The sequence below is a fragment of the Actinia tenebrosa genome, unplaced genomic scaffold (assembly GCF_029948245.1).
Source record: "Actinia tenebrosa isolate PJP-AT-01 unplaced genomic scaffold, QUT_ActTen_1.0 PGA_scaffold9__36_contigs__length_13948895, whole genome shotgun sequence".
Classification (NCBI taxonomy): Eukaryota; Metazoa; Cnidaria; class Anthozoa; order Actiniaria; family Actiniidae; genus Actinia; species Actinia tenebrosa.
The window spans coordinates 8230428-8257654 of NW_028292586.1; the positions used below are offsets into that span (position 1 = coordinate 8230428).

At 40.0% G+C, this 27227-nt stretch overlaps 2 protein-coding genes across 2 annotated transcripts; both read right to left on the reverse strand.

The window, feature by feature from the left end:
* Positions 1 to 14831: 14831 nt before the first annotated feature.
* On the reverse strand, positions 14832 to 15644 carry LOC116289712 (uncharacterized). The gene has a single exon (XM_031696656.2). It carries the CDS (start codon positions 15511 to 15513, stop codon positions 14914 to 14916), a length of 600 nt encoding a protein of 199 aa, XP_031552516.1. The 5' UTR covers positions 15514 to 15644; the 3' UTR covers positions 14832 to 14913.
* Positions 15645 to 19092: 3448 nt separating this feature from the next.
* LOC148904691 (uncharacterized) lies at positions 19093 to 21802 on the reverse strand. The gene is made up of 2 exons (XM_089024475.1): positions 20582 to 21802; positions 19093 to 20406 (listed from the first exon to the last, which is right to left on the reverse strand). The coding sequence occupies exons 1-2, from the start codon at positions 21545 to 21547 to the stop codon at positions 19093 to 19095; spliced, it is 2280 nt and encodes a 759-aa protein (XP_088880601.1). The 5' UTR covers positions 21548 to 21802.
* Between the last annotated feature and the right edge of the window lie 5425 nt (positions 21803 to 27227).

Genomic DNA, 27227 nt, shown 5'->3' on the forward strand with positions numbered 1-27227 from the left:
GCTCCTTTCTCTATAATCATGGATATTGGTGGAATAGAAATGGATAGTAAGTACATTAAAAATCAGGCAATCCGTGTTACATGTCCTGAAATTAACGAGGTCTATGACATTTTATTAGAACTTTGTCGCCCAGTCTTCCTACACCCAGCAATAACTACATCATCTCAGTTCGATAAGTACCGCATTGCATTGTGGATAAAATCTAAACTTCTACTCTCAGTCTACGGCAACAATGTGGTCGTCAAATTTTTAAAGATTTCTCTTGATCTGGATAACAAAACTCAGATACATATCGTTGGTTGGCAACATGTTAAAGGCCAGAACATACGGATATTGATTTTCGAGATGCAGCTTTGGAAAAGATTAAGACCCGTTCGAGCAAGACGTGACAATGAACAAATTACCATCGAATCTATTTTGAATTTCACTAAATCAGTGAGGTTTGTCTTCCAAAATGATAGTGTCATCATCATTAAAGCAACATCAATACTCTTGACTTGTGTTGATGTGCAGTACTTTACACCTGAAGATTATGTTGTTGTACACGGTTCAAGCAACATCTACATCAACCAGACCAAGAACTACTGACAGAAAAGCAGTACTTTGCCAACTCCACCAAAAAACACAACAAACACCATATTCCCGTGGGTTCAATTGCAGTTTGTAGGCAACATCTTCCAAGTACTTTAACATGCAATGGTACGTACGTACATCAGTCTAGACAAAGACGAGTATGTCATGTTACCAAACAACTCGGTCTACAGAAATGTCGCGAATACAATCTACAACCAAGGTGAATACAGCATCATCAATAGAAGCATGGTTGTGTGTACTAAGTACTCGAATAATTACATTAAAGCACGATCAACTGACGAGTCACAGAATGACACAGCCCTACATATACTGACATCCATTGGTCTGTCCTTGTCTGTTGTTTGTCTTGTGTTTGTACTGGTGACGTATCTGTTGTTTGGAGAACTCAGGACATTACCTGGTATAAACCTGATGAATTTATCGTCAGCCTTACTGGTGGCCCATTTCGTGTGGCTGATTGGATCAGGCCAGACAGGTTCTCATGGAGCATGCGTTGCCATTGCAGTAATCCTTCATTATTCATTTCTTGCTTCGTTTGCTTGGATGTCTATTATAGCTTTCAGCACATGGAAAATATTCTCTTCAATGCGAAATGCTAATAAATCATCTGAAAACGAAAGCAGAAAAAGAAAGATACGTCGCACTCTTGCAGTTGGATGGCTCCCGGTTTTCGTATTGGTTCTCATTTGTCTCATCCTAGACCAATCAGGAGCCGTTGAGATTAGGTACGGTGGTCCCAAGGGATGCTGGATCAACAATGGTCGTGCCAACGTCTTCATCTTTGTTCTACCAATAGCAGTGTCAGTTGTGTGGAATGCCGTGTTCTTTGGTTTGACAGTGAAAGCTCTTCGTAAAGTGGCACAGCAAACAAGAATGGTCAAGGAGCAGCGCGACTACAATCCAGTGTATGTCAAGATTGCAGTGCTGATGGGGTTCACGTGGATCTTTGGCTTTTTAGCCTCATTTGTGTCTCCTTATTTTCTGTACCCGTTTGTTGCACTGAATACCATTCAAGGGGTGTACATTGCCGTGTGCTTTACTTTCACAAGACGAGTAAAGATCTTGTACGAGGCCTTGATTTCTGGATCCAAGGAAAAGGCGAGAAATCCAAAACCGCAAGGTTTGCAAGCTCATGGAAAAACACAAACTGAGAGCACGAGATTGTAATCTCTTGTTGAAGATTACAGTACAAACAGTATATATCCGTGCAATGGTATTGCCATTTAAACCACGCTTTGTGCAGATAGTTTTACGCTTATTTCTCGTTTGAAGGCTTCTTATGTATATTGCAATTTAAACTTTTCTAACGGATATTTTAAGACATTTGCCATTTTGTTCTACAGGTTATTAGTGTAGCAGTTGCTCATGTTATCTGCTCTTGAAAAAAAATAAAAGAAAAGAGTGCATGCAGTTTAAGTTTAGGACCTAGAACTCTTCTTGAAATACTTGCATCAAGATCATAGTAACATAAGATTTTGTATCTAAATTCAAACATCTCTGAATGTTTCTTGTATATTGTATAGTAAAATATTCTTGAGATCTAACGCGCCCGCTGACGGATTAGTTGGCTACCGTGTTTATATCAAAAGACAGACAGACGCTCGCGGAAAGTCGTTAAAAAATATTTTATAAAAGCAATATCAAACGGCTGCTTATGCCTGTGTACTGTGACACAAAGACTCTGGGAGCTGTAGAGCACTCGCTCGAATGGCAAAAGAAATACTCGGCAACGCCTAGTGTTCCTAAAGCTTGCTTCTCTCTTGAGCTTTCTAGTCACCTCCCCTCGTGTTTATATGAGAGTACATAGACTTTAAAATCAAAAGTGTCAAAAGTCAAAAAAGGCATAATCCTTCAAGTGTCAATGGAATTACATTTTCCCCTAGGAATTAATGAATATTTACGCATACTATTATTGGTATCAATGAACTAAGTAGCGGAACATTAAAAAGAAGATGAATTCGGATTATTAAGCCATAAATGACTACTTCTAGTCCGGCTGGTATCTCCGATGAAGCTTTTGAACATTATCTTTCGTATTTCGTACACCCAAGGGCAGAAGGCTTTAGTTGCAGTCAGGTCCAAAGTATGAAGCTTTCTATCTGCCGATGTCTGGTGGGTATGACATAGTGGAATCCATTTTTTCTTGAAGTTCTTTCGGTGGATTCGAACCCAATCGTATCCAACTTTATATTTTTTTAAATGCATATTATCAACAATTTGACAATATCTTTTTAGAAAGAGTGACTACCTAATTCCTTTTTGCTCATAAGGCAGAAGTATACCTGAGTTAAGCAGGCAATCAAAAAAATCCCTTATGCAAAATGTTGCCTGGAAACAGCTTACTGACCAGAGCTTTTACTCCACTAGGGTCCGATTCTAGGTATTTTCTCTTTATATATTGTGTACCTTGTGTTTTGCTTATGGGTATATCCATTACCTGTCATTACATAATGTCCATTGCCTGCCGGTGTACCTTGTCCTTTGTCTATGACTATATCCATTACCTGGGTACCTTGTCCTTTGTCTATGAATATATCCATTCCCTGTGTATCTTGTCCTTTGTGCATGACTATATCCATTCCCTGTGTACCTTGTCCTTTGTCTATGACTATATTCATTCCCTTGGCATACCTTGTCCTTTGTCTAAAACTATATGTATTGCCTATGACTATATTCATTCCCATTGAGATTCATAGGGGACTTCGTACACGGGGAAAGTTTACCAGAAAACATTTGTGCAGCTATTGTGGCACATTCCCCTTTTTTGGGCACGTAGTCGAAACAGGAACCCCAAAAACCCGATTCTTCCTCAAACCCAGTCACAAGAACGCCTGAACTGCAGGCTATCAAAAGTCTTTTGACTGTTTACTAGAGAGTGCGTTACCAACGGTTATTGATTTGACTTAAATCGCAAAACACATTCGAATATATCTGGTCATGTTCTACGCGGGCATACGACTGAAAGTTATCTATATCTAGGTACACTTACAATACAATACAGTGACAGTTTTATCACCTTATACAAAAAAATTAAAAGCGAGGAAATACTTTATGTATATCAATACTAGAGACATTAAAAGGTAAAAACTACATAGAATAGCTGGTAGCTAATCTAGCTGATCAACTGTAACAAATAGCGCCCATTGCGTACAGTGTCTTGACAAACGCTGTTCACAAGACCACAAATAGGTGGGCGTACGATTGCGTCATTTGTTTTGATCAAGAACATGAAATTCTTGGAAATTCAAGCAATAAACAAACAAACGTCAAAAGTGGCAAGATTCTATCACTTTGGAAGATATCTGAGAATTTGAGGACAAATCTCTTGATGGTTTTCAAGTTAACGTTGTGAAATTTGACAGTACAAAATGTATGTTGGTTGGCAAGATGTTGCCAACCAACCTACATTTACTGCAAAATTTAGCAACTTTAATTTATTATATCTCCTGAACTAATGAAACAACTGCTCTCAAATTGATAAATACTATTAACAGTTATGTCTTCTTTATAAGTCCAATCCTTTATGGCTCAAAAGTTGATTTTTGGAAATGTAAACAATACGCCCACCTATACTATTCTCACTGAATAAATTATCACCAAGCAGTATAAATTAAGTCAACACACATGACTCATTGCATAACGTCGTTTGGACCTTCGAAGCACAAATTTTTCTCGCTGTCCCCACCACCGCCACCAGCCATAAGCCAACATTCTAGTGCTCTATGCATGCTGATGAAACACAGACGGGACTTGAGGCGCTTATGCTGACGGCAGGTATTGTGGGACAAACTTTAGGTTTGTTGTATTCCATTTGTTTCGTTTTGCCGGTGCAAAGAAAATTTCAAAGATATAATTTGTACTGAGAGTTCACGTGGCGCAAGGAGCGGCAGCAGGAGATGGGGTTCAAAACCCTGAACAGCAAGCGCCGGGAGCAGTAGTTCCACCGGTTGGCGAGCAGCAGGTAATTTTGCTGCAGTTCTTTTATCTGGGAGAGTTTGTTATTCCCTTCGTGTTGGCGCTATTTTTTGCCTGCCAGTTTATCTGGACCTCGTGGTTTTGTTAATGCACGCTACTAATATTTAATACGTTATTATATGGTATTTTTGGGAGCAGTTATAGTTTTACTCGAGTAGTTTCCCTTCAGATTTGCATCCAAGGCATGCTACTACTATTTTATGCGTTATTACATGGTATTTTTGGGCGCAGTTATAGTTTTACTCAAGTAGTTTACCCTTCAGATTTGCATTTATTTCTACCCTCGTCACACTTGGTTGGTTTGGTTCTTTGTTCACGGCTTGTTCTTTAGCGCCCTTGGTTTCATCGGTTTTAGCCTTTTATGTAGGTTACACTTTTTTGCCCTGGGGAGTCTTTTGGTGTACGGATCTGCTTCAGCGTTTTTATTTCACGCGGTCCTAGTGCTTTTGTGTGATATTTATCTTCGTAGTTTCTGCAGTTTCTTGGGGCTACTATTCCGGTTACTTATTTCTTAAAGTAAGTTTTATATCGGCCTAAAGAACCGCGAATATGCCGCGTAATTAATTTGAGTTAGTTTGGCCTGGAGAGCCAATATTAGTAGGGCTAGCGGCCTGGAGAGCCACGAGTTTGTCGCGTAATAATTTGAGTTAGATTGGCCTGGAGAGCCAATATGAGTAGAGCTAACGGCCTAGAGAGCCACGAGTTTGTCGCGTAATAATTTGAGTTAGATTGGCCTGGAGAGCCAATACGAGTAGGGCTAGTGGCCCGGAGAGCCACGAGTATGTCGTGTAATAATTTGAGTTAGATTGGCCTGGGGAGCCAATACGAGTAGGGCTAGCGGCCTGGAGAGCCACGAGTTTGCCGCGTAATAATTTGAGTTATCTAGATTGGCCTGGAGAGCCAATGTGAGTAGAGCTAACGGCCTGGAGAGCCGCGAGTATGTCGCGTAATATTTTGAGTTAGATTGGCCTGGAGAACCAATGCTGCCTGGAGAGCCGTGAGCAGGGTGTTTTGTATCAAATACTTGTGTTGTACTGTAGTACGTTAAAGGGCTCGGAGAGCCACGGGAGCGTAACCCCCTTTTCGGCACGCGTGGTTGGGAAGCCATAGTTGTACAATGCGTTTTTTAGAATTAGGCCGGAAGTTGGTCTCGTAGTTTAAGAGTACTGACTTAATCCCTCTCTGCGTATTCTTACAGCCTGCAGATCGCTTAGAGCTGTTAGAACAGAAGGTTAAGGCTCTGGAAAGAGAAAAAGTCGTTGAGTCCTGCGAGAACGACGCGGTCGCACTAAGGAGACACCTTAATAGGCCGGCGTCGCTGTTTGACCGTTACGAAGTTGTTGAGCTGTTGGAAACCCTGGTTTCCTGGTTCCCTGAAACCCTGAAATTTATTTCTCCCCTTTCTCGCTGTTCATCCTCTGGGATTATCTTGTCGCGTCCTCCGTTGGCCCTGGGGGGGCCTTCTCAGTGCTCTAATTCCGGACCTAGTTCAGAGCCTGGGGCCAACAGAGGGTCGGGTTTCCGGGGTTACCTAGTCGCGCCCACCCTTGTTTGGTTTTGGTTGCGTCCTAGGTAAATGGTTCCCCATTTGCTTCGAGACTTCACGTTGATCAAAGACTAATCCCCGAAGGGGCGATCCCCTTGAGGTGCATTACCGAGGAAACCCCACACTTTGTTGGTCCAGGGCGGAGGCATTGGCAGACGTCCCGGTCTCTCACCCTGATTATTTACTGAGTGCTGTATAAACTTGTTTCTTGGTATTTTGTTTTGTTTCGGTCCTGCTTTTTACTGCTTTGGACTTCGTTGGGCTTTGTTCCTTTGGTCACACGTACCAGCGCCTATTTCACACCGATTATACAGGATATTTGAGTAGCGGATAGTGGAATTATTAGCCGGCTTTATGCTTTAAGTTTTGAGTATCGGATGTGGGTTTTTGGGTTTGGATGTGGTTTTTGAGTATTGGATGTGGGTTTTGAGTATTGGATGTGGGTTTTTGAGCATTGGGTATATGGGGTTGAGCATAGTAAGATTAAAGGTTGGCATATTACTACTGGATTAGTTATTATGCACTACTACGACTGGAGTTTGGCTATATACTATCTCGTTGTATTGTAGGGGACAAGGAGCGGATCTCGCCCCATAACTTAATCATACTGCGACGTGATAATGGCTTCAGTGAGGATATATTACTAACCTTTGATTAGTATTTGTATAGGCGTCAATTTAGATCACCTAGCAACACTGAGAAGTAATGTACATAACGAGCTTACTTTAGTTACACCTTTTTCTAACTTATTTGTTTGATAAGTCATTGGAAAATAATACTATGAAAGTTTTATTTAATTAAGAATAAAACTATATAAAAACAATAAATAAAATGAAAATGAGTTTTATTGTTTGAGAAAAATAATAATAAATAAATAAATAAATAAAATTTGCAATTCAATCTATTTTTTCAGGTTTTCTTAAACCCAAACAGCTGTCTCTTGACTTAAATATAATTAATTTTGTTACTATCATTACGTTTGAATAGCGGCCTTCGAAGTTTGATGTCATCGGACGTTAATCGAAGAACTGTAAACAATATTTTAGACTGAATTAAAGATTTTATAGGATTAGAGGATTAAAACCTTTAGTTCAGTCTAAGAATTGTCCCTTCAAAATATTTCTTATTTATTTTAGTTCTTTAATTAACAGTCGTTAAAAGACTAGTCGGTGAACGACACATCAAACACACTTTAACGTTATTAGTAGTAAAAAAATATAATTGCAATTGCATTTTTTTTCCTTCAAATTTTGAGAACAAATCGACTAGTCTTGTCTACTAATAAAAGTCTTTTTTATCTTCAATTTTGTTCCAGTGGTCGCGGTTAGTGGACGTGTTCGCACCGTGTTTTTTTCTTCAAATTTTGAGAACAAATCGACTAGTCTTATCTACTAATAAAAGTCTTTTTTATCTTAAATTTTGTTCCAGTGGTCGCGGTCAGTGGAAGTGTTCGCACCGTATAATGAAACCCTTGACGACCATTGAAGAATATTTGTTTTGACTTGACCGTTATCTCAGGTTGCTTGATCGGGCCAATAATAATAGCGATAACTGATGCTTTTCCCATATACATCGAGAACTTGTCCAAAATCAAAACTATATTGAAAAATGGTAATATTTTCTTGAAATTCTTTGTGGGAGATATTAGCATTCTAATCTTGGCAAAACTAACAGCAAAGTGAATCATTTAACCTATATTAAAAACAGCTGTGAAAAACTAATGTCAATATCAGGATTATTACCGATACTCATTTGGCGCTTTTAGCTGTATTTTGTTCGTGTGCTCCTGGCACACACCTATCTGTGTTTTAACACCTTCTTTAAAGACAAACAGGTGGTAAATGAAAAGTACATAAATCCAGCATCAAAGAGCAAGCTTTACTTTTGGGAACTGGCTCTCGTCCGCGACGCATAGAAAAGTGACGAACATTTATATATGTAGTAAACCACCAAATCTTGGCCAGGTAAAACGATGCATACTCTAGTTTTACTTAGTGTGCTGACCACTTGCTTTGTCTCCTGCGTAATTTTTGGCTTCAAACATGAAGGAGACTACAATGATGAAATGATTATTGAAGAAAACCGAGAAAAAAGCCCAAAAAAGACTACTCAACAAATATCAACACAGGATGATGGAAAACTGCAAGAACCTTCTATCCAAACCAGGCTGGAAGGGTCTTTATTTTCGAAAAGACAAGAGGTAACGAAGCGGGAAGTCTCGAATGTAACACGAAAACGTCGAAATCTTTCACTCAAAGAATACGTGACTACTACAAAATCTCCTGTATTACTTCATACCACTTCAAAAGAAATTCTAACCAAAGCTAGCAGTATAGGATCGTTTAAACCTTCCACCACAGTAAAGCCGTTTCTTCCAAACTGTTCTTCCTCTTTCTCATGCCGAGGAAGATGTCAAAATAATCAAACTAAGTTTAATTCAAACAGGGACGGGCAATATTTCTGTTACTGCGACGACGAATGTGAAACGTTTCAAGATTGCTGCGCTGACCTTGATGTGTTCTGTCCATTGCCCAACATCAGTACTAGTGTCAGATCCAATTTGGCCTATTATCATTGTCATTCTGATATCTGGATGATCGACCGGTGCCCTAAAAACTGGACAAACAAAGAAGTGCATGCTAAATGCATCACCATATTCACTTCAATAACTATGGATAACTACGCTGAAGCCGTCCCAGTGGTGAGCAGAAGTGGAAAGACATACCGAAACCGTTTCTGCGCACAATGTCACGGAGAAAACGGTGATGACATTGAACACTATGGTCTAGACTTTAACTGCGAACTGACTCCGCCTCGAGGGTACTCAACAAGAGAAGCCATGGTGTTTCTGTTTAAATATTGTACTAAGATCAAATGGAGACCGAAGCAAGGCTAACATAAAAGAAGCTGTTTAATCATACGTGAGCAATGTTATGGGGACCCAGATGCAGAAACATCTAAGAAATGCGTTCAAAGTCCCACGAGATTGCTGGCTAAGAAGAACGTCTTAGAAACGTATAAAAATATCTATTGCGCAAAATGTTTAATGAGTAATCAAGAAATGAGATCTTCCTTGGTATGTGGGCCGAGTAATTTAACGATACCGCCATATGGTCTACCGGTTCCTTTTTCTGTAATCATGGATATCAAGGATGGTCAATTGGCAACCAAATTCAATGCTAACAATCAAGAAATCCAGGTCAAATGTCTTGATAATGAAGTCTACGACATATTCTTAGAGCTTTGCCGTCAAGTATCAAAGGCACCATCCACTCTCATCTCATCTCACTTGCATAGATATCGCATTGCATTGTGGATAAAGGCCGGCGCTGTGTTGGGCAGTCGAATACGAAATTATAACACGAGTATGGTTACTAACTTTTTTGGTATTAGTCTTGGGTTGAGCTCAGAAGATATTGAAATAACAGAAATAAACGAGCTGATGAATGTCGACACCTTGATAGTTGAAATGCGACTTGAGAGAATATCTGGAGTCCGTCAAATGAGAAGTAGCAATGAACGATTGACCATCGAATCTATTTTGAATTTCACTCGGCCAGTGAGATTTGTCTTCAAAAATAATAGTTTCATTATCATCAAAGCAACATCAAGACTCTTGACCTGTGTTAATGTGCAGTACTTTACACCTAAAGATTATGTTGTTGTACACGGTTCAAGCAGCATCTACATCAACCAGACCAAGAACTACTGACAGAAAAGCAGTACTTTGCCAACTCCACCAAAAAACACAACGGACACCATATTCCCGTGGGTTCAATTGCAGTTTGTAGGCAACATCTTCCAAGTACTTTAACATGCAATGGTACGTACATCAGTCTAGACAAAGACGAGTATGTCATGTTACCAAACAACTCGGTCTACAGAAATGTCTCGAATACAGTCTACAACCAAGGCGAATATCGCATCATCAATGGAAGCATGGTTGTGTGTACTGAGTACTTGAACTGGAAGAAGTACACTAAAACGCAATCAACTGACGAGTCACAGAATGACACAGCCCTACGTATACTGACATCCATTGGTCTGTCCTTGTCTGTCGCTTGTCTTGTGTTTGTACTGGTGACGTATCTGTTATTTGGAGAACTCAGAACATTACCAGGTATAAACCTTATGAATCTATCGTCAGCTTTACTGGTGGCCCATTTCGTGTGGCTGATTGGATCAGGCCAGACAGGTTCTCACGGAGCATGCGTAGTCATTGCAGTAATTCTTCATTTTTCATTCGTTGCTTCATTTGCTTGGATGTCCATTATAGCTTTCAGCACATGGAAAATATTCTCTTCTATGCGAAATGCAAGTGCATCAACTGACAATGCAAGGAGAAAAATGAAGATACGCCGCAACCTTGCAGTTGGATGGCTCCCTGTTCTCGTATTGGTTCTCATTTGTCTTACCCTAGATCAATCAGGAGCCCTTGAGATCAGGTACGGTGGTCCCAAGGGATGCTGGATCAACAATGGTCGTGCCAACGTCTTCATCTTTGTTCTACCAATAGCAGTGTCAGTGGTGTGGAATGCCGTGTTCTTTGGTTTGACAGTGAAAGCTCTTCGTAAAGTGGCACAGCAAACAAGAATGGTCAAGGAGCAGCGCGACTACGATCCAGTGTATGTCAAGATTTCAGTGCTGATGGGGTTCACGTGGATCTTTGGCTTTTTAGCCTCATTTGTGTCTCCTTATTTTCTGTACCCGTTTGTTGCACTGAATACCGTTCAAGGGGTGTACATTGCCGTGTGCTTTACTTTCACAAGACGAGTAAAGATCTTGTACGAGACCTTGATTTCTGGATCCAAGGAAAAGGCGAGAAACCCAAAAGCGCAAGGTTTGCAAGTTAATGGAAAAACACAAACTGGGAGCACAAGTTTGTAATCTCTTGTTGAAGTTAGCAGTACAAGCGGTATACACTTATTTCAATAAAGTTAGTCACCTGAAAAGCTACAAAGCTGAGACCGGCAAGGATCATGGGTAGATGCATTTTACATGTTTCAACGGCTTGATAACTGTTGATGGACTTGAGATCTTTTTCCAGTTACTCTCACCTCTTCTGAGCATCCTCAACTGCTGCAGTTTGTCTCAAAAGCTTAACTTGATGGATATAAAACATTTCCTATGATTCTTAGCAATCACGGCTTTAACTAAGTTTTTGGTGACTAACTTTATTGAAATAAGTATATATATCAATGAAATTTTCATGTAAACCGCTCTTTGTGCAGATCGATAGTTTTACATTTATTTTGAAGGCTGGTTATATTTATTGCAATTGTAGTATTAACGATCACGTGACCCTATAGGGTACTTTCCGCCATGTTGTTGTTATTGTTCTCGAATTCCATTGAGAAAACGTGTGATTTCTTTTGTATTTTCTTGATAGCCTCGCATTCAAGACACATTTGAGAAGGGCCATTGTCCTCAGATCACTTGTCAATATTCAATGATTCATAAGTTATGCTTAAAATCCTTTTGAACGTTCCTTGTATCAGGTGCGTATGTACCTGTTGCGTTTTGAATAAAAATGATTTTTTAAATTTACCGTTTGCATGATAATGGTAAAATGCTCACAATTATATAACTAAATTTTTGTATGCATGCAATACAACCTAAGTTTCATTTTGCCCCCCCCCCCCCCCCCCCCCAATAAAATATATGCTCCTTCGTCCTAATGTATAATGTATCATATACATATGTTTCGATAACCGTTGTCATCTCCAAAGTTGCCATTTCCATTTAGGAATGACCTATCGCCTATTGCCTTTGGCGATGACAACGTTTATTGAATAAGTGTACGTATATCTAAAACTAGTCTTTTCTAATAGAAAGTGAAATGGTGCGAATAGTAATCATTATCATTAGTAACAACCCGTGAAATAGATATTACCATAATATAGCAATAATTTAATCATATTGTTACTGAAAAGTTAACCGCTGGCCACTAGGACCTAAGGACTCGCTAGGACCGCTAACTGGCTCAAGTTAGACAGTTGACATACGTTTGTACTACGTTAGAACGGTAGCTTAATGCCTTAATTTTGAAGTTCATTCGTAGTCATGTTTAGCTCTAATTCATGTATGCTTGCTGTTACATATTATTACTGTAAAAGCCGTAATTTTGTTGCAGTTTTCCTATTAGTTGTATCGTAGGAGACTTTCATCGCTGTGAATTCAAAACTATTCATCTTCGAGGACCTTTTTCTTCAGTTATCTTTGCTAAAATGTAGTACGAGAATGGCAATGAAAAAATAAAAACTATGGTGACCTTTTAATCAAGATTTTATTGTTTTTCAACATTTTTTTATAATAAAACATTAGAATATTTTTTATTCCTTCTGAGTTATGGGGATTTATATACATATATGTGTATATGACTCTATTTAAAATAATTATTGTACATGTTTATGTAATATATAAGTTTAGGCACTGCCTAAAAGCGGAGCTCCCAATAGCACAGGGAGCCCAATTTAGATGAAAATAAAATCGGGCAAAAAATCTTCAATTTTTTCTCTCCATCGAAATGAAGATAATGTCCCCCATAACGAAAATTATGAAGCGAAGAAATGAAATTGGAATGCACTACGTCGGTTTTTTTTCCGCACGAGTCTTTGTTTCCGACCTTAGTACCCTCCCACTTAACCGTCCACCCCAGGGGCTAGTTTTGTTCTTGAAAAATTCTTCGACAAAGTTTTGCATGGCCAACATTTTTACGCTTTGAATTCCTATTTAATTTTACTTGAAAAACGAAAGATAGCTACAGATAATCCAATAAAATGTCAAGTTTAGTAAAATTTACCTTGGATGTCTTTCATTAAAATCCAAATTTTGGAGATTTCCTAACTTTTTATGGACAAATGAACACGGAACATAAAGACAGACTACAAAACTGCTTAAAAGAAAAGGTGAGCAAAACATAAGCTTACTTTCACTTCTTTTATATGACAATGTTTGGCTATCCATATGCAGAATTTAGGATTTTGTAAGAACCGTATATTTACCGCAATGAAATTAAGAAAATAAATGATTTGGTAGCATCAGAGAGAAAATTTTCTCTCAACAACACAAATTTAAAGCTCATTTGTATAATCATACTAGCTCGAACAGCTTTATAAAAAGTTGAATATTTGGTGCAATTTTATATTTCATTCAATATTTAAATAAGTTATCGATAGAAAGATATAAAATTATTGAATGAAAGTCTTCTTTTGTTTGCCGATGGGACCCCGCGCCCGCTATAGGAGGCGAACAAAGCTGCATTTTCTTGAACGAAAAACATACGATAGTTGGTTAAAAACAACCGTATTGATTTACAAAGCTAGATAAAGGACGAATATTTGTTGTATAATATTTGCTCTCCGGATTATATTTCATCCAGCATTAAAATCAATTAAGCTTATCTATAGAAATATTAAAAGCTTTGAGAGAAATTCTTTGATTTGTCGATAAAAAATCTTGTCATAAAAAATAATAATATACAATTGTTTGCTAAAAAACACACACCTATCTTTGACTATATGATTTTTCTTATTTGTTGTTGGTCTATAATTTGTCCTAAAGCAAATTTTTATGTGCATTTGAGAGCCGCATTTGCGAGTAGTTTTGCTTTGACATCAAGCGGGATTCCTGTGTTGTGTACACGGACGGAGGGACGGACGGACGGACGGACGGACGGAAGTGACGTCAGCCAAGCCATGAAAAATCAACTCGATGGTTTAACATTTTTTCTTAAGTAACAGCAATATGTCATGAACGCAGCAATTTGTTTTGAGTGGTCCGATTCCAGTTATGACTGACATATTTCTAAAGAAAATCTAAAGGTGTTTAGCTTGTGATCGTCTTAGCCAAACGTACTCTGTCAGGCAGATACTGAATTGAGGGACAGCGTTAATTCGTCTGGAATAAGACTGCAAGAGCGTTCAAGTACAACAAGTCTCCTTGCATTAGTATTTTGTCGATTATTTCTGTCTGCCATTGCAGAACTGGCGGCGACTGGGCACAGCGCTGAAAAGCTAATAGTAGAACATTGTCTTCCCTTTGAAAGGTCACTAAATCGTGCGTCACCTTAATGAATACTTCCAGCAATAAATAAAATTAAGTATGACATAATTTAACAACGAAATACTTACCTAGATGAGAGAACAACGAAAATTGTAGAGGAGAGTAATAAAAAGTCATTTTATATTGCGCAAAGAGCTAGTCTCTTGCTTAGAAATCCTCGCTATGCTGATTCTGACTTTTTTAACAACGAATAACGATTATGGCCATGGATGAATACTCTTCGTCCTGACCACTTCTGCCTTTCATGGTCTCTCAGTTGATTATAGATAGTATTTAGTGCAATACATTTGATACGCGGTTTTTCCCCCGGGAAGCACGGATGTAGGCGCCGCTAACTGAATGCGCCGTCTCTCACCACTACGACTCGGATTTGAATCCTGGACTCGGTGTCGTACGTGAGTAGAGTTGCTTGTTGGTACCCTTCGACAGTGCGCGGTTAAAAACAAGGTTATACCACAAGGTCGGACCACAATGTAAACTACTGATTTCCCAGTAATTGTGTATATCCAATAAAATTATTATTATTATTATTATTATTATTAATCTTCTTATTCTTATTAGATTATTATCATATAGGGTCTACTGAATCATGACTATGTCGTCATTGTCTCCGCCAGGCTGCATTGTCTCACGCTGTAATACAACAGCCTGCAGAGTTCAAAAGTGCCTATGTTTATTTGTTTGGCCGGACAATTCCTGCATCTTCTTAAGCTGTTGCTTTGGTTCAGAAAATTTTAGTGCAACATTTTCATAGCTTTTTCTCGTAGCTCTTTGATTCTCCAGCAATAAATGATTGGATTCAGCACACCATTCAACATGACAAGAGTTTCAACTGTGGCCATGGCATATGCGGCATTTGTTGGAGAAACGTTTATTGCCGTTATAGCAGCAAACACAATTGCATACGGCACATAGCACAAAACAAAAGCACCAATCACATAGTACATAGTGTTGACAGATTTCTTGTATCTAGGCATGTCTATAGACTGTTTTACCGATTGCTGTTGGGAGTGGATCTGCACTGAGTGTCGCCGGATGACTCGCGAGATTTCGAAAATTAGATACGCATTAAGAAATAAAAGGGATAGGAACGAGAAGACTGATATTATAGTAAGTACGCGTATTAAAGTGCCTTTTTTCTCAATTAGTTCTTTACACAAACCAACTGCTATACTAAAGACGAAGATACAGAAAAGGGTGATAAAACAACGTCTTCTTGTAGCGATTTCCTGGTAGCGCAAGTGTAGCCGGAGAGCGAGGAATCGATCGATAGTGATGGTCGTTAGTATAAGAAAAGAACTTGTTGCAATTATGGTGAGGCTGAGATGGTACATCCAAATAAGTGTAGAATAGAAATGGAAACCCTCTTGTACTGCAGAAGCCAAGGCAACAAGGAAGCAAGGTTGAGATAAGGCACAACAACAGAGATCAGACAAGGACAAACCAAGAATTAGAATGTTAGAAGGTATTCACAACGACAGTGTTTTGGAAATGGTGTACACAACTAGAACATTACTAAAAGCCGCTATTACAAAAATCAAAGCATTCACAACAAGCAGACAGACCAAAAAGCTGTAACGGAGCGAAAAATATGCGTACATTGTATTGCTTGAAGAAGGTTAAAGTTGACGTTTATGTAGGCGTATAGGTTGTTGTTTTCTTATGAGACAATGAATCGAGAAGAACTTTATCTCTACTTCGCTAGGCCATTCTTAGTTTACAGACCACTAAAAATTGTTATATGTTATATAGCTTGTCTTCGGTCAGTTCCTTGCTCCTTCAGGATAAAAACCCGCAATCCGTACCAATTTGTTTTGAAATAAATGTTTCAACAGTTTGTAGTAACGGGAAAGTCTTCTTATCTTAAACGACTAATAAAGTTATTCGTGGTTTTTTAAATACTCTGCCATCCCATTTTAGTTGTTGCATAATGAGGGTACTTTCAAATTTACCAGACATTTTGCAAAATAATACATGTACCGAAGGCTTTTATGGAAACGTGAGCCCACTTAAGAGCACTCAGCTACGGAAGTACTCGAGGCAAATTACGCTTTTGATGAAAGAAGCTTACATAGTTCTCCAAATGATGGACAGAAATTGATATGGTGCTTGAAAATCGAGATTGTAAAACTGCCTTTTCACCATCCAAGTAATACAGAATTAAAGGTTTCTTTACGTGCCCTTCTTCAAGTGCGAACTCAGTAAGGGGTCTTCTTTCTTGGGCATGCATCTTGCATGTGGTTGAGTTGACTGAGAGCTTTGAGAGCTTTGAGAGCTTTGATACAAGCAGACATTAAGCAAATGTAGTCATATAACAGGAAGTGCTCACGCACAAATACCTAAAATTAAAGTGCATTGAAATAGAGGAAGAACATGTATGAAAAACCGATATCTGACCGGCCACGTTTTCATGCTATTTATTTATTTATTATTTTTAATTACAAATTTCAGTGTTTTAGCACAAATAACTGAAAAGTGATAGTACTTTGAAATGGTATAAGAAGTTGTTTACGAAAGAGAATCACGAGAGCTGAACAGCCTCGTTCTGATGTTTTTGGTACATTTTAGGATTTATCAACAGGGAGAGGGTAGTGGTCAGCGGTTATGGATGATGTGTATGGTCGTGTTTGCTTTGTCCTTGTGGTTGTTCGAAAAAATCCAAACTTTGAGGCAAGTCATAACAATTAGGATATTATTCTGTATATGTAGCTGTTCTTCTCATATATGAAACTAAGAGAGAATTCTTTTCGTATTCAAGCGGTGAGCGCCAAAAACTATTTTCTTGAAGAAAGGCTGTTGTAAAAGGCTAAAATCTTGTTATTCAGAAAGTTTAAGAGAGGATGTCAGCAAAAATCGACCATACGCCGGCAACAGCCGAAAAATCGAATTCGCTCATATTTTGGTATTAGGAAGACCTTGATGCGATATAAACCGTGGTATACTTCATTTGCCAAAATATCGCTTTATTTCCGAGAAAAACGAGAAAAACAAATTCGTGCATAATTGACTCTCTGAGAGAGTCAAAATATACTCCAACTTTGGGGGCCTCGCGCGCCTTTGCAAAAATATCTACAGACTCAATCTTGGGAAATTATTTGGGATAGTGTTTTAACATTAAAAAGATGGAATTTCACGGTGTTCGAATAAATTCATAGTGGCGAAAAATATTTATTCACCAGGGTACTTTGACTTCGCGTCAAAAATGAGGAATTTTCAAAAAATGATTTATCCGTGTGCTAAATAAAATAAAACGTTGATATTAAGAAATTGAAAAGCTAAAATAATGTTCTAATCGTGGGTGAAGTCATTTTTGGGGGTTTTTGTTCTGCGATGAGAAATAAAGTCTAAAAGTTACAGAAATTTTGAAGAGCTCAGACGGTCGGCCAAATCAAAGCGATTGACAAATTTGCATAACTTTTTGGATTTTTAAATCTTAATTTGGCTAAGTATCATAAAAACATCATCAGCATACAAGTTCAATGTAATATAATGACAAATACCGCAAGAATTTCGTTTTTACATTTGATTTTACCTAGAATTTAACAACAATTTATGCCCGGGAACTTCTGTTTACAATCATTTAGTGACTGAGCGGCAGGGCTGAAATGTGTAACGCGACAGATTTAGTTTTTGCAATTTAAAAATAAAGTCTTTTTCTTTTCAATTTCAGAGAAATAAAAGTATTTATTTGTTTGTTTGTCTCTTTAATTTTTCAAGAGAAATCGAAAATCGACTTTTTTCGAGTGAGAATCTGAATGAGAGATCGAAGGCAATCAAACCGTTTAAATCGGATTCAACCGGCTTGTGATCATAATCCTAAACGCATAGTCCCAGTCCTAGATCTGAGACAAGTTCCGAGTTGAATAATTCTTCACAACAGACTTTAACCGTTGTTTTATCAATCGGAAAAAATTGACGTTTGCAGCAATTTTGTCACTATCATCTGCCTATATTTTTTCAAGCAATACTCTTATCGAGTATACTAGAAAAAACTTGATTTATCATTATTTTAGTTAAAGTCTCTACATATTGCTGTATTTGTATATATAAATACAGCAATCACAGAAATCTGATTCAACCAGGCATATCATAGTTAAGTATACGACAATTAAGTAACCATATAATTGATTCGACTTCTAAAGCGCGGACTATACCTGCTTTCGAAATAAACCGGCTACAAGGCTGGACTATAGTTTTATGTACTGCTTGCACAACTACATTGCCTGACAAGTTCATTGAGAATATCGATGTACGGCATTTTGCGATTGACTGTAATACTGGATATATCAAGTTCGAAAGCAGCACAAATATCTTTCAGCATGGCAATAGAGAATCTTGGAAGTTTTGATTGTGAAGACATTTTGCAGATGTCGTAAGTGTGATACATTATTGGGTGTTGAAGAGTAATTGCATTCATCACTTCATCCGTCAGTTCTTGCACATCTCTGTTCACAATTTCTCCAACATTTCCTCCCATTACATCTTTTTCATAAGAGTCTAGATTTTTTGCTTTTGCTAAGCGAGAAAAAAAATTTGAAATTTGCTGAGAAGATAGAAAATCCTCTTTCCGGAACATGCAAGAGCCATCAGCATTTTTGGCTTTTCTCATTGACTTAGATACAGTTCGTGGATCTGCTTTTTGCCCAGTTAATTCACCATTTTTAAAGACTTCCATGAGATAGTTTTTTTGGGTTTCAGTAAACCTTTTCCTCTTTCCTGTAGACTTCAAGGCCCAACCCATCGGAAGTACTGAATCTGCCATACTATTTTCTGATTCAAGCGTGTCTGGCTGAGGGAATGTTGGAACTTCACTCATCCCCTTTTCGAGTTTTGAGGCGTAACCTATCATTGATTTGTCATAAAATGTCTGAAGTTCAAGGGAATACTTGTGTTTTCCAATGTCCAGATGTTTTTCAAGTGAAGAATACCCGCTGAAACGACTTTGTACAGCCCTCCTCTGGACAACAGAACAGCTTTTTATCAGCATCTGCCTGTAGATCCTCAGCGTCGCCTTTGCCACAATCAGCATTACCACCAGCATCGCCATCATCATTGTCATCATCATTATCATAACAATCATCAATGCTATTACCTTCATCATCATCGTCACTGGCATCATCTTTGCTCTCTAATTTTGAACTTTTTGGGCCTTTTCGGGGTTTTACAGGAACAAATAAGATTTTGTTGCTATTATCATCCGACGTTTTGTTTAGTTTGGGTATGCCGGTTGGGAGACTTAGGTCATTCCAATTGATGGATTTCCCAGGACCAATCTCATAGGCTCTCCACATTTTCATTCCCTCTTCGCTGTATTGGATATTGTTAATATAGCTAATTCCATCAAATTTGACAGATTTGAAGCCTGATGTAGATTGTGGGCCACACAAAGTCACTGTTACGCCCGGTATGCCTCCAGATGACTCAATTGCTTGTTTCATTTGTTTGGCTGTTTCGATATCATGGCCTGAGTCCAAATATCTTTTCATGTGATTTTTGATGTTCGCGGCCTTTCGATCACATGCGCCTTTCCCTCCTTGTGGATCCGAAAAGTCGATCCGAGAAAGGCAGATTCCGTGTTTCGTAGCAATGTGCTTTATAGCAAGCATAGTTGGTGCCGAATGATAGCATCCAGCGTTATCTTGTTTCATGTAGACAAACTTTACACTTGATAAAATACTCTTGAGTTGCTGGAGGACATCATCGAAAATAGCCAAGACTGTGGGACTATCCTGAGTACGGCTTTCAAAAACATGAACAAAAGTCAACATGTTTATGTCATTATCCTTTGGTTTCGTTACAGCAACTGTAAGGTGCCAGGAAATCCCGCGCTTTCCAAACCAATCTCTTTGGCTTTCGCGAAACTTTCGCGGTACGAATTTCATGGCCCAATCAGATACAAGAACCACTGATTGATCATCCATATTTTTCAATATTTCATGTTTTGCGGTATCCTGGTTGATGGTTCGAAGAAGATGAGCTTTCCACGCATCGATATTTTGAGCGGATTGATCTATGGTATACTCCATCTCTTCTCTTTCTTCTAATGAGCAGTCAACGCCTTTAATGGCTGAACGTATTTCTTCAAGAGCACTAGGGAAGATGCTGCATCTATCACATTTTAGATTATGTTCGTGATCACAACACTTTTCGAAGCAGGGGTCGTCAGGGGAACTGAGAGCGAACACTCTGCAGTGATCGGCAACCACCGAGTTTTTTGAAACATGCACCTAAAATAAAATAAAAAGATAGTCGTCAGGAGGAGGAAAATGCATTAACTTCTTGTCTTTCTTTTTTCATTTTTTGTTTGTTTGTTTGTTTGTTTGTTTGTTTTTTGTCTTGTCAGTTTTCTTGTGTTTGTTGTGGTGTTAGCTTTAATACTTGAGTTTTAAAATTCAGTTTTACCTTATAATCGCTTTTAAGGTATCGTTTCGCTTGTTTTAGCTTTTCATTAGTCATGTTCGCCCACGTTAGTCCCTTTCCATAACTATCCCCAAGTGTCTCCACCACGTCTTCTAGATCATCAAAGGACTGGGCTCCATTTGCTGAAAAATAGTCCAGCCCTTGAAGGGATTTGCGGACGGACGCAGAGCAGGCACTGAGGATCCTGAGCAATGTGCTACGGCTTACTGGGTCAAAACCTGTTTCCGAGCAGTAACTTTGGTATTGACGTATTATTTGTTCCGGTATGAGAGTTCGAACCACATTTGGAACTTTTAGCTCACAGCCTGACGACAACTTGAGTACTCTTTCTCCGAAAGGTAAATCTTGAACTATGTGAGAGCTCGTAATGAATGTCAAAAAGTGCTCTAGTTTCTCGGGTTTTATATACATGCGCGTATTCTTTACGGGCGAGAGAACAGAACCTCGACCATGAAGTAAACGATGATGCCGCGCTATTTTAAGGCGGTACATCGATATGTCGGGTATCCATCTCTTTAAATCATTGAAGCTTACTTTATCTGCCATAAGGGAGAGGATCTGTCTTCTAGTGCTCCAATGATTGGCATTATTGTAACATTCACAAAGGGCTTCCATCAATGAAAAATCAAAAGTAGTATCGCCATGTTTAAGATTGGATTTTGCTAAAGAATCAAAGATCTTGTCGGACTGCCCAGGAGCAACTTCCTCTAAGCATGAAGCAACCACTTGTTTTCCTTTTCTTTTGTAATAACGTCTCGAGCGTTCAGATGCCTCGTCCCATGGGGTTGCTAGCACAAAGCGGACAGGACTAACATCTCTTGATGCTAAATAAGCATTGAGTTTTTCTCTTGGTGACAAATCGAAAAGAAAAGAACCGTCAACAGTTACACTAGAAATGTCCTCTTCGTGATATTGACTCACTGGCGTATTCGTCCACGTAGAAGACATTGAAATATTTGTTGGACTTAAAGGTAATGGCTGTTTAAAGAACACCTCCTCTTCTTTTTCTTCTTCTTCGTTTTGCTCTTTACTCCTCTTTTCCTAAAACCGGGAAAAGAAATATAAATCTTTATATTTTTTAAGTGGGTGTATGAATAAATTGGAATAAGGGTGCATGGAATGTGATAAATTCAGGTCCACCCCCCACTCAGCTTCTTCTATTTTTTAAAAAAAAGGTACAAGGCAAAGTTGAGTATATTAGGCGAGTATATTATGGTCTTCCGGAAAAAAAGTTGTTTTGTCTCCCACCTTCCCCCCCCCCCCCCTCCCCCCCTCTCCCCTTCCCATATTTCTAAGCTGTGGGCCTTGCTGCGTTCCTTGATGCGGGTCTGAGTAGTATAGGGGATGGGGGTTCCAGCGCAACGACCACCGGAGGATTACCCGTCTAAAGTACCCCCCTCGATTCGTACCGCGATTACCCGCATCCCGTGTTTATGTAAAATATGTTAGTCTATATATGGAGTGCGAAGATTGTAAAGAGTTTGCTTATGATTTCTGTGTAAAGTGCTTGAAACCCAAGTTTGTTACCCCACCACCAAATAAGTATATTTGTTGTGGTAAGAAAATGCAAATAGAAGACGACACGTCAGCACAGTGTTACGAGTGTGGTAAGAATATTCGTAATGCCGTACCAAATGCTACCAAAGAGCAATATTACGCCAATGGAGGTCGTAAGAAAACGCCATATAAGAGATTAAAATACTTCAGGGACTGGATGAGTCATATCCAAGGTTTACATCCGATATATTTAAGCGACGAAGTAAAGAAGAAAATCATAGACCATTTAGAAGAGCCAACCCCGCTAAGTCTACGGAAAACGCTGAAAAAATTAAAACTAGGGAAATATTACAAAGCTATTCCCTATCTTTTGTCTGAAATTACCGGTAAGTCTATTCCCGAGGTTTCTGATATGACAAAAGCCGAGTGGATGTTTTGTCGGCTGGATAAGGATATTCCTTATTACCCTGACGTAATCTACGAAATATTTTACGAAATTGACCCCAACCACCCCCTGTTAGGATGGATTCCGAGAAGATAGTGAATCTTATGGCATAAGATGAGCGAATAGCATAAATCTTATGCCATAAGATGAGCGAATAGCATAAATCTTATGCCATAAGATGAGTAATTAGCATAAATCTTATGGCATAAGATTACGCGTAATTTCCAGACTGACGTTCAATATGTAAATAGAATCCTGTCACGCTTTTTTCAAAGCAGATGTTTACTGAGCAAGCTTTCTTTGAAGCTCTTCTTGGTAGATCTTTTTGCGAGATTCCTCGGAAAGATCTCTTACGACTGTTTTTTTATTCCTTATGTCAGTCTTTAATTTCTCGTACTTTTCCTCTTCGGCTAAGATAAGCGAGAATTCTACGTCGTCTATCTTTCTGTCACGCAAAGCCTTTGAGACAAGGTCAGTGATCGTATTTACTTTAGCCCTTGACAGAGCTATTGTCGTGTCGTGTTTTGATATTTTGCTTGACAACTGTTTCATAATGCCCGTAGCAACAGCCGAAATAATACCACAGGCTGCCCCAACGCCGGCCAAAGGAACTCCAACGATTATTCCCGGCCCAGTAAGCGAAGTAGCAACGCCGGAGCCCGTTAACACAACAGATATGGATCCTGAAGTTATCGCAATCTTATGTAGCGTGCTACGGGCTCTGACGTATTTCTTCCTAACTTTTTCGTAGTGTTTTGCCTGCCCTTCCAAGTAAGCCAGGATTAAGTTCGCTTTATTCAGACGAAAGTTTTCGGCGTTTAGTTCATTAGGTGTAGTATAGGGAACATCTGGGTACAACTGAGGTGCTGATGGTATAACATCCATTATATATACTAATGTACGACGCTTTTGGGAATGATATTGAGGAGCAGCCACATCACGACAACCGGGATTACTGGAATTGGAGAGCATTTAGGAAGATGTTTCCACATGCAGACCCCAGTAAGTTCGAAAGAAGACCCGATGGTATTTACTATAACGGCTCTAGGATGTACAGCAACGAGGATTTGAAGCCTACGCTGGTTAATCAAATAGACGATCAACTGAAGCATTCGCCAATGCATAAGCCAACGCCAGCGCCAACGCATGTTGAACCCAGTTGGTCAAAGGAATTATTGCTTGGTACCAGTACTTATCCGATACCCGCAGTTTCATTTGATAAACACCCAAGCTTGGACCTAACGCTGAACATGCGGATTTCTAACAAGCATTCCTTTCCGTTAAAGGTGCGGGATATCTTCAAAGACGCACCCATTATTCATACCACCGCTAAGGAATCTCATGAATGGTTAAGTGGTCCTAACATGCGTTATTGGCCGCAGCAACTAAACTTTGCAGTTTGGTGTGCCACTAGCGGCTGTGGTGTAAGCGCAAGCTTGATGAAGAATTCAATATTTATGTTTCCTTTTCACTTCACGGTTAGAAGAATACTGCATGAAATGGGTGTTATTGCGCTGCCGGGAGATGCCACGTTTTATCCAAGAGATAATAAATACAGCGTGCCGGCTTATGACAGACTTTGTAAGGAGTTTGACGTTGTAGGGAAGGACTTCCGATGCACTGCCGGCGCTAACAATGGTCTGGGGCATATTTGGGCTTATTGGGGGATTGGTGGGCACGAGCTAAGCAACAGGGAAGTTCATGCATTGAATCTACGATGGAACACTGGGTATCATAAGGAAACTCACGACAGTAGCACCTTCTTTGAACCAAATGCCAAAACCACTAAGGAAGTCAGAGACGGACCTCTGTTCAAAGACGAGGGCGGTAAGTATGCAGGGGCTAACCCGCTGATTATCAAGATTACCAACGACGAGCAAACGAAGCAATACTTTAATTTCATACCCCCAGAAGGTAAAGGACTAACCAAAGCCGGCCTTGCCCGTTTGAACCGCAGCATAGAAGCTTACGTGTATTCCATCCTTGGAGCTCAGGTAAACACCCGATCGAGTATAGTGGGGAATACCGGCGCCGCAGAAGAGACGCGAGCCGAAGCCTTGATCTTATTCGAAAGTTCGATCTTGGAGGGCGACATTAGCAAGGGCGTACAGCGTTACCAACTAGCTATACAAAATTCTAAGGCGAGGTTGGACTATGCAGTAGCCCCGGGTTGTTGGTTAATGCCTAGTAATTTATCTATAAATACTGGTTCTGTAGTAGGATACAACAACAAACTTCAACGAGCTACTAAGGATATGAAGTTTGGGGTGAACGACGTGAACTCTGACACTCTTAGGAACATCCCCCATTTCGTGGAGAAGTCAAAAAAGTCGCATGAAACGAAGCTACCCGTAGTTAAGAAACCATCAAAGAAGGCCCTACCTGCGATACCTGAGGAATATGACCATAACTTATTAAAAGCCGGTCTAGCAGCTGCAAGCATTGGTCTGAGCTATTATATATGGCGATGAACAACCCCTACGTAGCTGGAGTAGATTGTGTCTATACGACTTACACAGGCGAGAAAAAATACACCCAGGCGTCTTGGGTTGATGTCACGGGCATGTCCGTGAATTTGAATTACTCAGGAAAGAAATTGATCCTTTGTAGTATTTGCATTGGTACGAGCAGCCATGCCAATGTTGGCTTTAGGTTCCTGGATGAGAATGGCGTACTGCAGCCTATGAGAAATAAGACAAACAACAGGGAGCCTACGCATTTCTCCGTAGAGCCCACCACAACCAGCGCCGAGAATCTTTCCGTTTGGACTTTCCACATGGTCGCCGATTGCCATGGGAAGGTAAAGCTGCAGATAAGAGTAGACGATACGGGGAAGGTTACGGTAAATAGCATAGAAAATCAAAGGGATACTATTTATAATCATAAGACCATTAGCACTCTTACGGTGATTAGTCTTTAGATATATGAACCCACACGCGAAGGAAGATTGGTTCCTTCATTACCTGGAGGAGAAGGACTACTTAGAACAGCAATGGTATGACACCGGGCTGTGGGTGAAGGTTGGGGGCCTGGGATTAATCATGTGTACTATTAGTATTTCGACGGCGTATTCGTGTAAGGCCGGGTTTAGGATTGTCGATGAGAATGACCATCCATTACTACCCTACAGAAAAAAAGATAATAATAGGAACCCAGTTCATTTCTCGTCGGAACCCCCACCACCGACTGTAGAAGACTTAACACCAGTAAGTTTTCACATGATAGTCAATTGCCAATATGCGAAGTTACAAGTTCTCCCCAACCGCGTTGCCTACCTTCGGATAAATGCCGCCACAGTAAAGGCGAACCCCCCGACTGATGCTGCCTGGAATCATAAGACCATTAGCACTATGACCGCCATACCGCTAGTTCCGCATTATCAAGGCGGTGCGAATACTATCTTTACTTATCCCCAGTCGAGGACGCCTCGTGCGCCTGACGACGATAAGCCCCCAGTAACGTACCCAGATAAGATCATCCCCGAATCTTCTTCAAGAATACCACCCCAATAGCGACGACCAAGATCCAAATGTTATTCCCCACAAACTTTAGCAGTTCTCCGCCGGCCCTAAGTGCCAAGGAAACAACCGAACCCAGCAGCCCAGGAAGACCGGCTGCCATCTTTTTTCCCAAGTCCGTTAGTCCATTGCCTAATTTCTTTACGCCCGCGCCTGTAGCCTTAAGCGCGTTAAGGATAACTCCTACTACGGTGCTAATAGCGACCGCAAACGCCAGCGGAACGCCATACTTCAAAAGGGCTCTTTTTACCTTTTCCTTGGTGGTAAGCCCCAGCTCTTTTTCCAGGTTTTCCTTTTGAGCCCGCAATTCCGCAAGGCGTATTTCAAGGGCCTCCACTTCCTTTTGAGCTGCTTCCCTTTCTTCCTCGGTACGAGTTTGGTCCTCGATTACTTCTTGCTGCCGCTCTATTTGCCCCTCCAGGTCTTCGATAGCCTGATCTCTTTGCCGGATTTGCTCCTCTTTAGTGTTGATTTCGGCAACCAACTGCCGCCGTTCCTCCAAAGAGCCGGATATGGTGATATGCAAGTTTTTAGCTTCCTCTTTTGTCAGGTCTAACTCCTGTAAGGTGAGGTCGAAAGCCCTTTGGGCTTGGTCTCTATCGCGTAGGGCATTGTCTCTTTGTCCTCTAATTTCTATTATTCTTTGGGTTTTGTCATCAACTTCTCTCTTTTGAGCATCGAGAAGTAGTCGGTTTTGCCTCATGTAATCTGCCTCCCTTTCTTCCAACGTTTCTTGCAGTTCCTCGACGCGTTTTTCTAACGCAACCTTTTCATTCAAGGCTGCCAACCTTTCTAACGCGCTTCGGGTAGCTAGTTGAAAGCCTTTTAATCTTGCCACGTCACCCCTAACTTCACCATTGTCGTCGAAAAGGGGTTGCGGTTTCGTCCAGCGGTCTTTGTCAGGAAATCTCAAGTCTTGGACGCTTATGAGGACTTTGTTTCCGCGTTCTGTGAGCCTTACGTCGTCGGCCTCGAAGTGGGAATAGCGCTGCGTTAGCTCTTGCGTTGCCCACTCTACAGTTTCCCGCGCGGCTGCCTCAGGCTGCTCTATGTTTTGAAGCTCCAAGTACTCAGGGACGGGGCTGCCGTGGTTTTTTGATTGCCACATGCGATTCAAGGCGGCCTTGAAGCTTTTCCATCTATTACCATACTTGTTTTCTAGAGCCAT

What these genes read in the sequence shown, in the direction of transcription:
- LOC116289712 (XM_031696656.2), bottom strand. Translation starts at nt 15,513, where the DNA reads ATGTACCATCTCAGCCTCACCATAATTGCAACAAGTTCTTTTCTTATA.
- LOC148904691 (XM_089024475.1), bottom strand. Translation starts at nt 21,547, where the DNA reads ATGTCTTCTACGTGGACGAATACGCCAGTGAGTCAATATCACGAAGAG. An exon ending in ACCTTAAAAGCGATTATAAG is followed by an intron (nt 20,407 to 20,581) that starts GTAAAACTGAAT and finishes ATTTTATTTTAG; the next exon opens with GTGCATGTTTCAAAAAACTC.